The sequence below is a fragment of the Python bivittatus genome, unplaced genomic scaffold, assembly GCF_059951505.1.
Source record: "Python bivittatus isolate LINGU-HERP-01145 unplaced genomic scaffold, Pbiv_v1 ctg000020_np1212, whole genome shotgun sequence".
In the NCBI taxonomy this organism is placed as follows: Eukaryota; Metazoa; Chordata; class Lepidosauria; order Squamata; family Pythonidae; genus Python; species Python bivittatus.
In genome coordinates this window covers 75,890,841-75,907,190 of record NW_028277030.1, presented here as the reverse complement: position 1 = coordinate 75,907,190, position 16,350 = coordinate 75,890,841, and the positions used below count along the sequence as shown (strand labels likewise).

Below are 16,350 nucleotides of genomic sequence, written 5' to 3'. Positions count from 1 at the left end.
CAAATCATAATTAAATAACTGTTGCCTAATTCTTACCCAACTCTGGTAGTTTTGTATTCCACTTTAAGAATAGGTTTACAGGGTTCTGGCTTCTTTCCATCTTTAACCTGCTTTCCTAAAACAAAATATTATCTTATTTTTATTTAAAATTAATTTGAAAGCTATCAAAATCTTAGAATTTACATTAAGATCGTAAGAATATTTCCACGTATTAGAAAAGTAATATACTCCATATGTTAGAAAAATGGTATTTCATGATTCATTATTAATAACATATGGGTTGAATCCAGATTAAGGCTCATGTAAAAGGGCTAGTGGAAGCAATCATCCCCATTCTCAACTCTTCAAGATAACTCCTCTAATGTTACAGTGGATTGGAAACTGAAATCAGGTCGGATGTGGTGACTAGACATTCCTAAATCTTATATGAAGCGCTGCTGATTTAGTGAATACTAGTTAACTTCCCATCTTTCAGAGGATCCTCTGTATTCAACTGGCTGAAGAGACTATGCACAGGAAGGAAGGAGCAGGAAAGTCTGTTTACTCTGGTTTTGCTACAAGTGTTTAAAAGTGGATTCATCTCCTTGTATTTTATAAGGAATGAGCATTTATCTGGAATAACTTTTAGTACTCGGCACAAACTGAATTCAATAGAATTTTATATAACATGTACTTTGAAAATGGCAAAGGATAAAGAATTTTTTTTCTTCACACTAACACTATACTTAAATAAGAGTTTTATACAATGGGACCAAATTAAAATTAGTATTGGTCTTTAAATGCACTGAAATATTGTAACATTTTTGTATGTAGTAATGACCTACAGCCTAATTCTGAATCATATTTGCTTTTAATTTTTAAAAAATTAAATTAGGTTTAACAATACAAAACACAATGCAAGACTGGCCAGATGCAAATGGTTGTTGTTATTATTATTATTTACATTAATGTATGTTATCTGATTACATGACACTGGAAAATCTTTTTGTAGGTATAATAATATACAGATATTCTGTGATAGACTAGGCACATTTAGGCATATTCTGGGAGCAAATTCAATAGGACTTACTCCCAGGTATGTATAGGAATGCAACATAAAGTTTAATGTAGCAATGTATTAAATACAAAACACATACATTTTGAACTTACCATGGGGAGTGATTGTCTGCAATGGCTTAGTAGGGTTCCTTACATTCCATATGGTTAGGGTGCCATCTGAATGGCTACAAATGAATTGCTTTCCTTCGTGATGCCAAGCTACAGAATGAATTGCCTGAGCAAAATAATAATAATAATTTAAAATATTAAGAATTATAAAATTAATTAAATGCTATTTCAGTTACTAAAACAGCATGGCAAAAAAGCCACAGGATTCTGGTAGCATTTTTTCTGACTACCGTTTTTGTTTTTAAAGGTACAAGCTTTTGTGGGCTGCAGCTCACTTCATTAGATGAATCTGATGAAGTGAGTGCAGCTCATAACCGCGTATGTCTTTTAATAAAATCTGTTAATCAGAAAAGGTGCTACCAGAATCCTGATTTTTTGCCACCACAGACTAACATAGCTCTCCTCCTATAATATCTAAAATAGCATGGAGGAAACTAACATTAAATTGAATATAATATGTATGCATATATATAACATGTTTAAATACCTCCGCGTAGTTAAATTTGGCATAAAACAATATTTTAATACAAAGGTAATTCTCAAGAAAATGTGTCCTCACATGAAGGACACATGCATTATTTATACAGCTATTCAGCTACATCAGTTATATCGTTTAATGTCATTTCAGTTATTTGTTTAAACTGTTCTAATGCAAATATTGTGCACTGATGGAAATTAGAAAAGTATACCAATATTTCTTTACAAATGGTTATTTATCCTAGCCTGTTAGACTACAGCATATTCTGTGCCTTTTGTATTGGATACAGTGAAATATTACAACCTCAGTTTTATACTTGTAGATCATCACAAAGTTATGTTGGCCTGGTATAATGTTACTTTTGCAGCAAAATACTCTGCCCTCCCCCCCCCTTAGCTCCTGAATGATGTTTTAAGTTAGTTGTTAAGACCATTATATGCAGACTTACTTCCATCTTGAAAAGCAACTTTTAAAATCTTTCTTATATCATGAATTCAAGAGATTTGACATATCAGTTATAACTGCATTATGCAATTATCTGTGAAGCACTTAGTTTATCAAAGTCATAAAAAGCTTCATCAGAAAAAAGTAATGGCATTTTTTTTTAATATTTATTTATTTAGCTAGCTAGCTAGCATTTGGAAAGTATTCAGACCCCCTTCACTTTTTTCAATTTTGTTATGTTGCAGCCTGATACTACAATCGTTCAAATTCATTTTTCTTCTCATTAATCTACACTCAGTACCCCATAATGACAAAGTGAAAACAGAATTTTAGAAATGTCTATAAATTTATTAAAAAGGAAAAACTGAAGTATCACATTGGCATAAGTATTCAGACCCTTTGCAACCACACTTGAAATTTAGCTCAGGTGCCTCCCATTTCTCTTGATAGTTGCTGAGCTGTTTCTACACCTTGATTGGAGTCCACCTGTGGTAAATTAAATTGATTGGACATGATTTGGAAAGGCACACACCTCTCTATAGAAGGCCTCACAGCTGACAATGCATACTGAGAGCAAAAGCCATGAGGTCAAAGGAACTGCCTGCAGACCTCAGAGACAGGATTATTGCAAGGCACAGATCTGGGGAAGGCTACAAAAAAAGTTCTGCTGCACTGAAGGTTCCCAAGAGCACAGCGGCCTCCATAATTCTCAAATGGCAGAAGTTTGGCACAACCAGGACTCTTCCAAGAGCTGGCTGCCTACCAAACTGAGCAATCGGGGGAGAAGAGCCATAGTAAGAAAGGTGACCAAGAACCCGATGGTCACTCTGACTGAGCAACAGAGATCCTGTATGGAGATGGGACAACGTTCCAGAAGGACAACCATCACTGCAGCCCTCCACCGATCTGTGCTTTATGGCAGAGTGGCTGGATGGAAGCCTCTCCTCAGTGCAAAACACATGAAAGCCCACTTGGAGTTTGCAAAAAAACACCTGAAGGACTCTCAGACTGTGAGGAACAAGATTCTCTGGTCTGATGAAACCAAGATTGAATTGTTTGGCCTCAATTCTAAATGTTATGGCTGGAGGAAATCAGGCACTGCTCATCACCTGCCCAATACCATCCCAACAGTGAAGCATGGTGGTGGCAGCATCATGCTGTGGAGGTGTTTTTCAGCAGCAGGGACTGGGAGACTGGTCAGGGTTGAGGGAAAGCTGAAGGGAGCAAAGTACAGAGATATCCTCAGTTAAAACCTGCTCCACAGCACTCAGGACCTCAGACTGGGCCGAAAGTTCACCTTCCAGCATGACGACAATCCTAAGCACACAGCCACGACAACACAGGAATGCCTTAGGGACAACTCTGTGAATGTCCTAGAGTGGTCCAGCCAGAGCCCTGACTTGAACCCTATTGAACATCTCTGGAGAGACCTGAAAATGGCTGTCCGCCGACGGTCCCCATCCAACCTGATTGAGCTTCAGAGGATTTGCAAAGAATGGCAGAAAATCCCCCAATCCAGGTATGCAAAGCTTGTCGCATCATACCAAAAAAGACTCGGGGCTGTAATTGCTGCAAAGGTGCTTCAACAAAGTACTGAGTAAAGGGTCTGAATACTTATGCAATGTGACATTTCAGTTTTTCCTTTTTAATAAATTTACAGACATTTCTAAAATTCTGTTTTCACTTTGTCATTATGAGGTACTGAGTGTAGATTAATGAGAAAAAAAATGAATTTGAACGATTGTAGTATCAGGCTGCAACATAACAAAATTGAAAAAAGTGAAGGGGGGTCTGAATACTTTCCGAATGCACTGTATATATGTAAAATAAAACTCTATTGATTCATAGATACTTGGAAAATAGGCTACTGATTATATATAGTAAAAAGCAACCTGATACATATTATACTGAGAATTATTGTAGAAAAAAATCTGCAGCTGAATAACACTTTTAACAAAGTTCTGAACAAATACTTTTTAAACATATTAAGATGATTGCATTAAAATATTAACATAATATATGTAACTTATTTTCTGCTAGACTTACACTGAAGTCAAGATGTAGAGCTTTACCAATGTTTAACAGGACAAAAAGGTAGCAATTTTTATTAGCAGCTGGAATCAAATAATGCAACAGAATTCTTAAAATAATGTCTATGGAACAAGCTACAGTTTGTGAACAGCTAAAAACACTGATATTGCTAAAAGTCAGGAGAGAAGTACCTCAAGGGTTTCAGTCTTCTTCAAAAATCTGTAACTATGCCATTAAGTTCTAAAAAAATATAGAGTTTTTAAAAGACACCTTTTTTCTAATGCCATAGATTCTTTACACAGTACAATCATCTTTAGAATATTTTTTGATGTGCATCTAATTTAACTGGAACAGGCTTTAACAGCCAATATTCCTGAAGGACTACATTTGGCTATGGTATTTATGACCAGACTATCTTCTCAGGAAACCCTATCCACAAAGTGGTCTTTCTCACTCAGGAATTCTCAATCTCAGATTTTGTAACCTACTAGTACATTTCATAACTATACAACCCCCAAACTACTACTATGATATATAAAACCTATTATCTAAGTCGCTAAAGGTGAAAATAGATCAATCACACATCTTAGGCCAAAATACGCTTGTTTATTCAAAATACCTATATTGTATGCTACTATACAATACTCTGCATATCATAAATACCCCTTCCCCCAAATTATCAAGGATAATCTTCTGTTAATTAATAAGAGTTTTGTTTGTTCCTTTTACTTATTCCACCTCATTTAAGATAGCACCAGTGCCTGTGGATCATGATACTTTTCTAGATGACTTCATTATTAAATTATTTTTATTTTCATTGACATTTATGTGATTAATAGACTCAACCTAAAATTATCTACTATACCTTTCCTATATTACTTTTGGTTCTCAAAACATTGTATCAGAAAGCTTTAATACCAGACTCCACACACTTGCATGATAAAAGAGATAAAATTATCAAAACACTAGTCAGGGCAAAAAAAAGAGAAATGAAAGTAATTTAGCAGCACCCAGCAATAGTTAAAACAGTCTCTCTTGCCTCTGCATTAAGTACTTCTTTCACAAAAGAACAAAGAGAAGCAACCTTTCCAACAGAACATTTTATTTTCTTCTGCAATAGTGAAACAACACACACACACACACACACACTTACTTAGGGGAGTTTCTACCATTTGACATTCTAAATTTATTTTGTGAAATCCAAGAACTGCTACAGATTACAGCTAAGCATGCCTTATGGTTCCAAGTTAACAGTTCCACAGTTACAACAGAGAATATAACATGTCCATTCCTAGAGAAACAAACAAAGCCTACCTCATTCCTGTTCTAACTACAAAAGCATAATTCTCATTTTGCAACTTAGGAGAAAATTCAACCTATCCTTTGTTGAGTCTATGAGGAAGAAGGTAATTTATAAGTAGAATAAAAAAAGCAGGTGTTATGTAGAAAGGCTTGTAACAGAATCCCATTAACTAGCTGCTGTTTACTACATAGTTGCAAAATTTTGTTGATACTCTTTTCTTCTGCAATGATTTTCTTCTGCTTTTTAGCTGCAATGATGTGTCATTATATGCAGCACGCCATCTGGGCAAAATGCTTACATTAGGGCATGTTACTCTCCTTCCCTACCACCTACATAGTACAGACTTCAGTAGATATTGCAGCACTCAAGAGCCAGCTGAGGTAGAAGAAAACAATTCACCCACCATATGCTGTCCTCAAACTGGGACTTAGATTTGAAAAGGGAAAGAACTGAGAACTGATATGAAAAGCATAGTACAGGTGAAACTCGAAAAATTAGAATATTGTGCAAATGTTCATTTATGTCAGTATGGCAACTCAAAAGGTGAAACCAATATATGAGATAGACGCATTACATGCAAAGCGAGATATGTCAAGCCTTACTTTGATATAATTGTGATGATTATGGCATACAGCTTATGAAAACCCCAAATTCACAATCTCAGAAAATTAGAATAGTGTGAAAAGGTTCAATATTCTAGGCTCAAAGTGTCCCACTCTAATCAGCTAATGAATCCATAACACCTGCAAAGGGTTCCTGAGCCTTTAAATGGTCTCTCAGGCTGGTTCAGTAGGAATCACAAGCATGGGAAAGACTGCTGACCTGACAGTTGTGCAGAAAACCATCACTGACACCCTCCACAAGGAGGGAAAGCCCCAAAAGGTAATTGCAAAAGAAGTTGGATGTTCCCAAAGTGCTGTATCAAAGCACATCAATAGAAGGTTATGTGGAAGGGAAAAGTGTGGTAGAAAAAGGTGCACGGATGACGGCAGCAGGGATGACGGCAGCCTGGAGAGGATTGTCAGGAAAAGGCCATTCAAAAGTGTTGGGGACTTTCACAAGGAGTGGACTGAGGCTGGAGTTAGTGCATCACACACAGACGGATCCTGGACATGGGCTTCAAATGTTGTATTCCTCTTGTCAAGCTGCTCCTGAACAACAAACGACGTCAGAAGCGTCTTACCTGGGCTACAGAAAAAAAGAACTGGTCTGTTGCCCAGTGGTCCAAAGTCCTCTTTTCTGATGAGAGCAACTTTTGCATCTCATTTGGGAACCAAGGACCCAGAGTCTGGAGGAAGAATGGAGAGGCACACAATGCACGATGCTTGAAGTCCAGTGTGAAGTTTCCACAGACTGTGTTGATTTGGGGAGCCATGTCATCTGCTGGTGTTGGTCCACTGTGCTTCATTAAGTCCAGGGTCAACGCAGCCATCTACCAGGAGATTTTGGAGCACTTCATGCTTCCTTCCGCAGACGAGCTTTATGGGGATGCTGACTTCATTTTCCAGCAGGACCTGGCACCTGCCCACACTGCCAAAAGTACCAAAACCTGGTTCAATGACCATGGGATTACTGTGCTTGACTGGTCAGCAAACTCGCCTGACCTGAACCCCATAGAGAATCTATGGGGCATTGCCAAGAGAAAGATGAGGGACATGAGACCGAACAATGCAGCGGAGCTGAAGGCCGCTATTGAAGCATCCTGGTCTTCCATAACACCTCAGCAGTGCCACAGGCTGATAGCATCCATGCCACGCCGCATTGCGGCAGTCATTGCTGCAAAAGGGGCCCAAACCAAGTACTGAGTACATATGCATGCTTATACTTTGCAGAGGTCCGATATTGTTCTATTTCCAATCCTTGTGTTATTGATGTCATGTAATATTCTAATTTTCTGAGATTGTGAATTTGGGGTTTTCATAAGCTGTACGCCATAATCATCACAATTATACCAAAGTAAGGCTTGACATATCTCGCTTTGCATGTAATGCGTCTATCTCATATATTGGTTTCACCTTTTGAGTTGCCATACTGACATAAATGAACATTTGCACGATATTCTTATTTTTCGAGTTTTACCTGTATGTCATGACATTTGTACCAAACCTTTGGAAAGAAGTCTATGAGAAATTATTATTTACTTTAGAAGTATCAGGTGTGATTGTCTCTGGTGACTTTGAGAAAGATGCAGATCTGCTACAGCAATGACAAAGCAGAGATTCTACTCTGCTTCTCCAAACTTTGTTTATGAAAGGAATGGATTACATAGGTAGAATCAAATCAAGAATATGCAAAATAGTTTGAAACAATTTCTTACTGACTCCTACTATAAATAAATAATAATCTAAAAATAAATATTAAAAAGTGAATCTCAAAGAATATAACAATCTAATATAGCCAACACAATCCTGGAGTACAAGTCTCTTCAGAGAAACTAGAACTGAGTAGTAGAACACTGTAAGAATATGGAAAGCAACTGCTTTTAAAATCCATAAACTCTGTTTTTGAATTGTAGATACTATCAGTAGGCTCTGACATTGTGGAAGCAGATCTTAGTTTGGTCACTAATCAGAAAGAATGTTTTAAAAAACACTACACTTGAAAATAGGGATAACTGGAATCTTGAAAACATACATTTAGCTTCTATCCCAGTGTCATTTTTTAAATAAAATGATTATTGATATTCAACTGTTTGGGGAGTAACAGTGATAATTTATTCTAAAGTATATTCTGCATTTCTATTTCTTAGTAAAAAGCTGGTATTTTAAAATGAAGAAAAATCACTCTAATCTGTTCTATTTGAACTATTATTACAGTTGGAGTGTAAGATTTAATGTTTCACTAGTTGCATAAGGAATACTACAAGCAATGCTATTTTTGATTTCTTTAGAATATATGTTAATATATACAATGCAAGTAGCAAGCTTAAAGGTAAGTACTTCCAACTTACATTGCACAGACTAATATTTTAAATTCAAGGATTTCCTGACCATTCTTAAGTTTCTTTAATCATAGGAATTGATAAGATTTCTAAGGAAATTGAATATGTGTAGTACATTCCTTTCTAATAAAGCTACAAATACCTAACCTAATTACACTCACTAACCTTTGGATGTAGGGCAAATTCCAGTCTTGGGGTACAGCAGAGGGCCACATTAGTGACATCACACATCACAAATAGGCTTCTGCCTCCTGAATGGACTGAAGACCCGCCATATGATGTCCTAAAAAAGGAAAATATTTTCTCTCTTTTACAGAATGCTCCCTTAAAATAGCCAATATGCTCCTTGTTTTGGAGTACTCATGGTTACCAAGGCAGCATCTACTATGAAATACCAGAAATTGGTATTTCTGTTTAAATATCATGCTGATTAAACAAGAGGAGAACAATTTACCATCTTAGTAGTTAGGAGGGATTTAATATGGCTCCAAGTGGGAGTGTAACTGTTCTTATGGAAATGTTAAGAGTAACGACTTTTCTTTTAATAGAAAAGAGTACAGTACAGTTCCATGTATATGTTTACATACACTATATATACATACTGGTACAAATATACTGACTTCAAGAAACACAAAGGTGACTCAGAGAGGGAAATCAACACTCTGGATAATACAGAGAAATTGACATTTGGGGGGACCACTTTGGGGCAGCCATGTTTTTGAAGGACTGGATAGGAGAAGATGGCAGCAGCCAGAAGTGTTTTTTTACTCTGTCATCTATGCCTGCTGCAACCAAAAGTGGAGATTACTGCTGAGTTGGATTATTAGTTTATGTGACGCCAAGTTGTGACCCCTGTATTAATTGCCAGTTTAGTTAAAACCAACATTTTAAATTGGGTTCCAACTTTTAAAGGATTAAATGATTTGCTGCCAAGTTACCTGAAAGACTACCTTAACCTTACCAGATTGTTTATACCTTCTCACCTGCCCTCTTCTGAAACAAACCAGGCTGGTTGCTGAACGGGGAGTGGGTTCTCTTTTTCCTCCATGGCTGCAGGCACTCTAGAGTACTTTACTAATTGAAGTTGACCAAGCCCCATCACTACAGCCTTCAAGGAAGCCCTCAAGACTCATACTGTTTTCTATTGCCTTTTTCTTATGTAATGGAATTGTTTTTTAATATTTTGGGGTAAAATGTCCGTTTTTTATGATCACCACTTTTAATGAATATTGAAATTAATTATTGGTAAAATTTCATCCTATGATCAACACTGGGAAGAGTTTATATCTTAAAATATTTTAAATAAATATATACCCTAAAATATTTTAAATAAATACTGCAGTTGGTCTTGAATGTGCCTTAGAAAAAGTTCTAAGATATTATGACATATTCAGTTAATTATTATAAAAATGACAACTTTTGTTTCATAAAGAAAAGGGTCATAAATACGGTGTACCTCCCTTCCTTCCTCACAAGTTCCCGATGACAGGAAAATCATCATCTACAGCCAATTGAGCTCTTCACTATCCAGACTCAGGTTTAAGTTCCATTACAAGTAGCCTTCCACATAATACCAGGGTGAAGGCCACAGAATCCTATATTTAATGGGTTATAGTTCCGAAAGCAGACTTGCATATCACTGAAAAAATAGATATTTTTATAAGATTATCAAACCAACTTCTGTGACCTCCCTAACACCATCCATAGTATATCTGCTATTCAAATTATAGAACAGAATTTCTGCCATCACTGCATTAAATACTTTGTGTCCAGTAGATGTCAACCTACCTAATTTAACTTACTTGAATTTTTAAAAAAATACTAAGAAAGGAAAAAAAAAGAGCTGGACAATCTAATTATATGCATACAAAATCCACTCTGAAATTATCAAACAAGTTAATGAGATAACAAAATATAACTATAGTACTATTAGTTCAATTAAATATTACTAATTGAACTAATACAACAAAAGAAAGGCTTGGGGAATCCATCAGTTAAGGAACTGAGTTCCATATGCAGAATGCAAAATTTGGATCTAATCACAGTTTTACGTTTATATAGACATACCACACACACATGCACACATAAGTTAAAAGAACTACAATGCTATATTCCATATAATTTCAATTAATGTCTTAAAGATTAAAAACCCTTAATTTCTACATCCATACTGTCACTGAAGCATAAACAATGATGCTAAAAATATTTTAGGCAACAATCCTATAGACCATATGAGAATAAGCCACCGAGAGTGGTTGACCCTGCTTTAGGGGACATGTATTCTATCAAGTTAGTCCTGAGATTCTACATTCTGGAATATGCCACAGCTGAAAAATATTTAAAGCTTATTTGAAGTAGGTGATGTGAAACTCTATTGTTATAGCAATAAAGCAAATGTTTTAAACTGGAAAACTATTATACACGTCTGATGAGAAACCACAGAGGAATTAAATTGCTATTGATGAAAACTTTCTGAATTGAGGGAACTTGTGGTTTAACTAGTTTTGTCTAATAATGTCAGAATCCAACAGAAACAGATTGTATCTAACATTTAATTAAATGTCAATACCTTCTTACTCAACTCTTATTACTCCTCTGCTGAACTAAGAAGAATGTAATATACTAATAGCAAACATACTCCACAACATATTGTGAAGTCATAGGAAGTATGAGTTGGAAGGTCATGTTGTGGAGCCTTCTACTTAGTACAAGAATTCACTAAACCATTTCTAACAGGGCCATTCAGTTGGTTTGAAAACATCAAATGAGAGGCAGTCAGGCACTGTTTTAGGCAAACTTTGATAGCTCTTGTCATTAAGAAATCCTTCCTAATATTTAGCCTGAATCTCCTTTAATTTTCACACATTAATCTCGTCCTCTCAGTTTCAACAGAAAACAGTACACCCTTCTACCATGTGACAACCTTTAGGTATTTGCCTGCTTTTATATTTCCTCTTAATCTATTCGTAAGCTAAATAATGCTTGGCTCCTTTACCACTCCTCATAAGGCTTGATCTCCAGAGCCCTCATCATTCTGTTACTTGTCCTTTGAACTCAATGCAGGGTCTCTGTATCCTTTTAAAATGTACTCCCCAGAATGGAATAAAGGACTCCAAATGTGGTTTAATCAACAGTGTATGCTGTACTACCATCTCTTGATCTAGATGCAATTGGCTTTTTTTAGCTGTTGTATCACACAGGTTGCTTACATGTACACCCACTCCTCAGTTAGTGACCATTTGCAAATACCATGGTAATAAAAAAAATTATTTTTCAACCAATGCATGCATTTATGACCAAATTTTGTGAGCCTGACAATAATGCACACCAGAGTAACGCTGGTGTAGTTGTATGAGAGAACTTTATCTGACTGAGATGGCAGCAGCCAGTGATCTTCACAGCATCTCTCTCTCCCTCTCTGAGTCATGTATTCACTTAGCAGCCATTTCACTTAACAACCTGGTTACTGAAACAGAACTTGGCCGCTAAATGAGAAGTGGGTATAGCTAGTGCTACACCAGTATTTCTAGATTCTTGTCATATGCACTACCACAAGCCAGGTCTCAATCCTATACTCATGCATTTGATTTCCCCTACCCAGAGGGAGGACCTTACATTTGTCACAGGTGAATGTCTTCTGTTGGATTTGGACCAATGTTCAAGCCTTTCAAGGTCAATTGGAATTATTTTGTTAATCCTCCTAATTTGGTATCATCTGCAAACATGATAAGTATTCCATCATCTAGGTTATTTATAAAGATGTTGAACAGCATTGGAATGAGAATGAAAGCTTCAGGGGTCTCCACTCAATATTTCCCCCCACAATGATCAGAACCACTTATGAGGATACTTTGAATGTGGTTGTTCAACCAGCTGCTAATCTCCCAAATTGCAATACATCTAGTCCACATTTCTCTATCTTGTCCACAAGGATATTATGAGTCTCCTTGTCAAATGCTTTACTGAGATCAATGTATACTACATCCACATCATTCCTTTGCTCTACTCAACTAGTTTCTCTGTCGTAAAAGAGAAGATTATCTGACAAAGCAATGCTGATTTTTTAAAAACTCACTTATCATTCTGGTTTAGTAACTAGTTCCTTGCCTGTACACATGTTAAACTAATCGGTCCATAAATTCTTAGATCCTCCTTCCTCCTTCCTTTAAAAGCTGGGATTTTTATTATTTTCCAATTTTCTGCCACCTTTCAAAGATTACAGTTAGAGATTCTAAGATAACTTCTGCAAGTTTTAAGACATCCACTTTCCTTATTAATGCTCTCCACAAAATTCTACATACCAGAAAAAAAATAGGTCTTATAGTTTTGACCCACCCACTTGGGGGGCAAGAAACGGTGCTGGGAACTACAAATTATGGATTGGGGCCGTATGAGGGAGCCCACCCCTGCTATTCTGGGGTAGTTAAAACATAGATGTAGTAGTCTACTCTGACCTTTCTATATGAAATATAATTTTAGTTACCACAATACTTAAGCCATTTGAGTAACTTCTAAATTCCTATGTCATTTAATAAATTGAATCTTTTCAATCCCACTTTACCATGATGAATGTATCTATCTCATATATATTTCTTCCACAAATATAAGCAACAATGATGAGTAAACTAAGTAATAATTCTTCTATAAAGTTCCAATATAATCAACAAAATTACAGTATGACTCAAAACATGCCAGACTTATGTTTTCTTTTTTTTACCTCATCATGTGTGTATCTGTATTCCGCCTTCTTGGATTTGAGATCCCATAATGCCACTGTTCCTGATTCAAAACCAATCAACAGCTGTAATAAATTACAAGTTATATTAATAAGTCATTCATAGTACATAATATTTAATGCAATTCTATGGCTCACCATGTTACAGTACAATTGTCTACGATAAGTACATCTGCTTGAAAGGTAAATAATATTTCAGTAAGTATTATAGACAAATGATGACTGAAATATCATTTTGATATATTAATCTCATTATTTGGGACATCCAGATGATTGAATTTTCTGATGCAAAAAGATATAAATATCCTATACAAGCTCATGATATGCTAGGAAGCTTGTAAATGGGCTTAGAAAGAACAGGCTGCTTATCTGTGCTTTTCTGAGTGGTCACCTATCTAATCATACATATGCCCCTTCCACTAAACGGTGTTATCTTGCTGGATCCCAGAGTTGTGCCTTTTCTGTAGTGGTACCTCCCCTATGGAACAGCATTGCCCCAGAGATTAGGATGGCCCCAATTCTGGTTGTTCTCCCAGGTGTTTAGGCTATCTGGTTAGGCAGGCTCTGCTGGTTAAATGTGGTTATATTATTCTTTATGAGTTGGGCTGTGTTTATGGCCTTGGCATTTAGTAACGATTGTTATTGTGGTTTTAAGCTTTGTATGCCACTCAAAGTCACTTTTGAGATATGGGTGGCCTTACAGATTATTTAAATAAATAAATATGCATTATGCACCTTCACAGGTGATAACTTTCTTAATGGACATGTGCAGCATGGTTCCCCCCCGCCCCCATACACTGAATCCTGGAAACTGCCATAGCAACCACAGAAGTTTGAAAACTGCCCTGACAGACACCTGCAAAGAAACATAAGTAACTATGTAAAAAACTATAGTTACGGGTAAGTAACCTATTCTTCCCCTTCATGGATCACTGCCTTGTCGTGGCGAAGGGGCTTGCGTAACTCAGTGAAGCCATGAGCTATACCGTGCAGGGCCACCCAAGACGGACAGGTCATGACAGAGAGTTCTGACAAAATGTGGTGCACTGGAGAAGGAAATGGCAACCCACTCCAGTATCCTTGCCAAGAAAACCCCATGGACAATGTTAAAAAGCTAAAAGATATGACGCCGGAAGATGAGCCCCTCAGGTTGGAAGGTGTCCAATATGCTACTGGGGAAGAGCGGAGGGCAATTCCAAGTAGCTCCAGAAAGAGTGAAGTGGCTGGGCCAAAGCCGAAAGGATGTTCAGCTGTGGATGTATCTGGAAGCGAAAAGAAGGTCCGATGCTGTAAAGAACAATATTGTATAGGTACCTGGAATGTAAGATCTATGAACCAAGGCAAGCTGGATGTGGTCAAACATGAGATGACAAGATTGAACATCGACATCTTGGGAATCAGCGAACTGAAATGGACGGGAATGGGTGAATTTAATTCGGGTGACCATTATATCTACTACTGTGGGCAAGAAACCCTTAGAAGAAATGGAGTTGCACTCATAGTCAATAGAGAGTGGGAAAGGCAGTAATGGGGTACAACCTCAAAAACGACAGAATGATCTCAGTGCGTATCCAAGGCAAACCATTCAATATCACAGTCATCCAAGTCTATGCCCCAACCACTGATGCCGAAGAAGCTGAAGTTGACCGCTTCTATGAAGACCTACAACACCTTCTAGAACTAGCACCAAAAAAAGATGTCCTTTTCATCATAGGGGATTGGAATGCTAAAGTAGGAAGTCAAGGAGTAATCGGAATAACAGGCAAGTTTGGCCTTGGAGTACAAAATGAAGCAGGGCAAAGGCTAATAGAGTTCTGTCAAGAGAACAAGCTAGTCATAGCAAACACTCTTTTCCAACAACACAAGAGACGACTCTACACATGGACATCACCAGATGGTCAATACCGAAACCAGATTGATTATATACTTTGCAGCCAAAGATGGAGAAGCTCTATACAGACAGCAAAAACAAGACCAGGAGCTGACTGTGGCTCAGATCATGAGCTTCTTACTGCAAAATTTAGGCTTAAATTGAAGGATGTAGGGAAAACCACTAGACCACTCAGGTATGACTTAGATCATATTCCTTGTGAGTACACAGTGAAGGTGATGAATAGATTTAGAGGATTAGATTTGGTAGACAGAGTGCCTGAAGAACTATGGACAGAGGTCCGTAACATTGTACAGGAGGCAGCAACTAAAACCATCCCAAAGAAAAAGAAATGCAAGAAAGCAAAATGGCTGTCTGATGAGGCTTTACAAATAGCTGTGGAAAGAAGGAATGCGAAAAGCAAGGGTGAAAGGGAAAAATATAAGCAACTGAATGCAGATTTCCAGAGAATAGCAAGGAGAGATAAGAAGGCCTTCTTAAATGAACAATGCAAAGAAATTGAGGAAAACAATAGAATGGGGAAGACTAGAGATCTCTACAAGAAAATTGGAGATATGAAAGGAACGTTTAGTGCAAAGATGGGCATGATAAAGGACAAAAAGGCAGGGACCTAACAGAAGCAGAAGAGATTAAGAAGAGGTGGCAAGAATACACAGAAGAACTATACAAGAAAGATCTTAATGTCCCTGATGTCCACGCTGGTGTGATCACTGACCTTGAGCCAGACATCCTAGAGAGTGAAGTCAAGTGGGCCTTAGGAAGCATTGCTAACAACAAAGCTAGTGGAGATGACAGTATTCCAGCTGAGTTATTTAAAATACTAAAAGATGATGGTGTTAAAGTGCTGCACTCAATATGCCAGCAAGTTTGGAAAACGCAACAGTGGCCACGGGATTGGAAAAGGTCAGTTTATGTTCCAATTCCAAAGAAGGGCAACGCCAAAGAATGCTCAAACTATCGCACAATTGCACTCATTTCACATGCTAGCAAGGTTATGCTCAAAATCCTACAAGCTAGGCTTCACCAATACATGAACCGAGAACTACCGGATGTACAAGCTGGGTTTCGAAGAGGCAGAGGAACTAGAGATCAAATTGCCAACATTCGCTGGATCATGGAGAAAGCACGAGAGTTCCAGAAAAATATCTACTTCTGCTTCATTGACTATGCAAAAGCCTTTGATTGTGTGGATCACAAGAAACTGTGGCAAATTCTTAAAGAGATGGGAGTACCAGACCACCTTACCTGTCTCCTGAGAAATCTGTATGCGGGCCAAGAAGCAACAGTTAGAACCGGTCATGGAACAACCGATTGGTTCAAAATAGGGAAAGGTGTACGACAAGGCTGTATACTGTCACCC

The 16,350-nt window shown here is 37.3% G+C and overlaps 1 protein-coding gene across 4 annotated transcripts in view; it reads right to left on the bottom strand.

The window, feature by feature from the left end:
• The window catches only part of STXBP5 (syntaxin binding protein 5), a 121,545-nt gene that overhangs the window by 55,171 nt on the left and 50,024 nt on the right, over window positions 1-16,350 (bottom strand). For 3 of the 4 annotated variants that reach the window (XM_088141807.1, XM_088141810.1, XM_088141812.1), the window contains exons 7-9: window positions 13,082-13,165; window positions 1,150-1,273; window positions 37-115 (exon numbers count right to left, since the gene is read on the bottom strand). In XM_088141807.1, the coding sequence (XP_087997933.1) occupies window positions 37-115; window positions 1,150-1,273; window positions 13,082-13,165 (287 nt within the window). Of the gene's footprint in view, window positions 1-36; window positions 116-1,149; window positions 1,274-8,529; window positions 8,648-13,081; window positions 13,166-16,350 lie in introns of all 4 variants that reach the window. The other variant, XM_088141815.1, reaches the window with a different exon arrangement.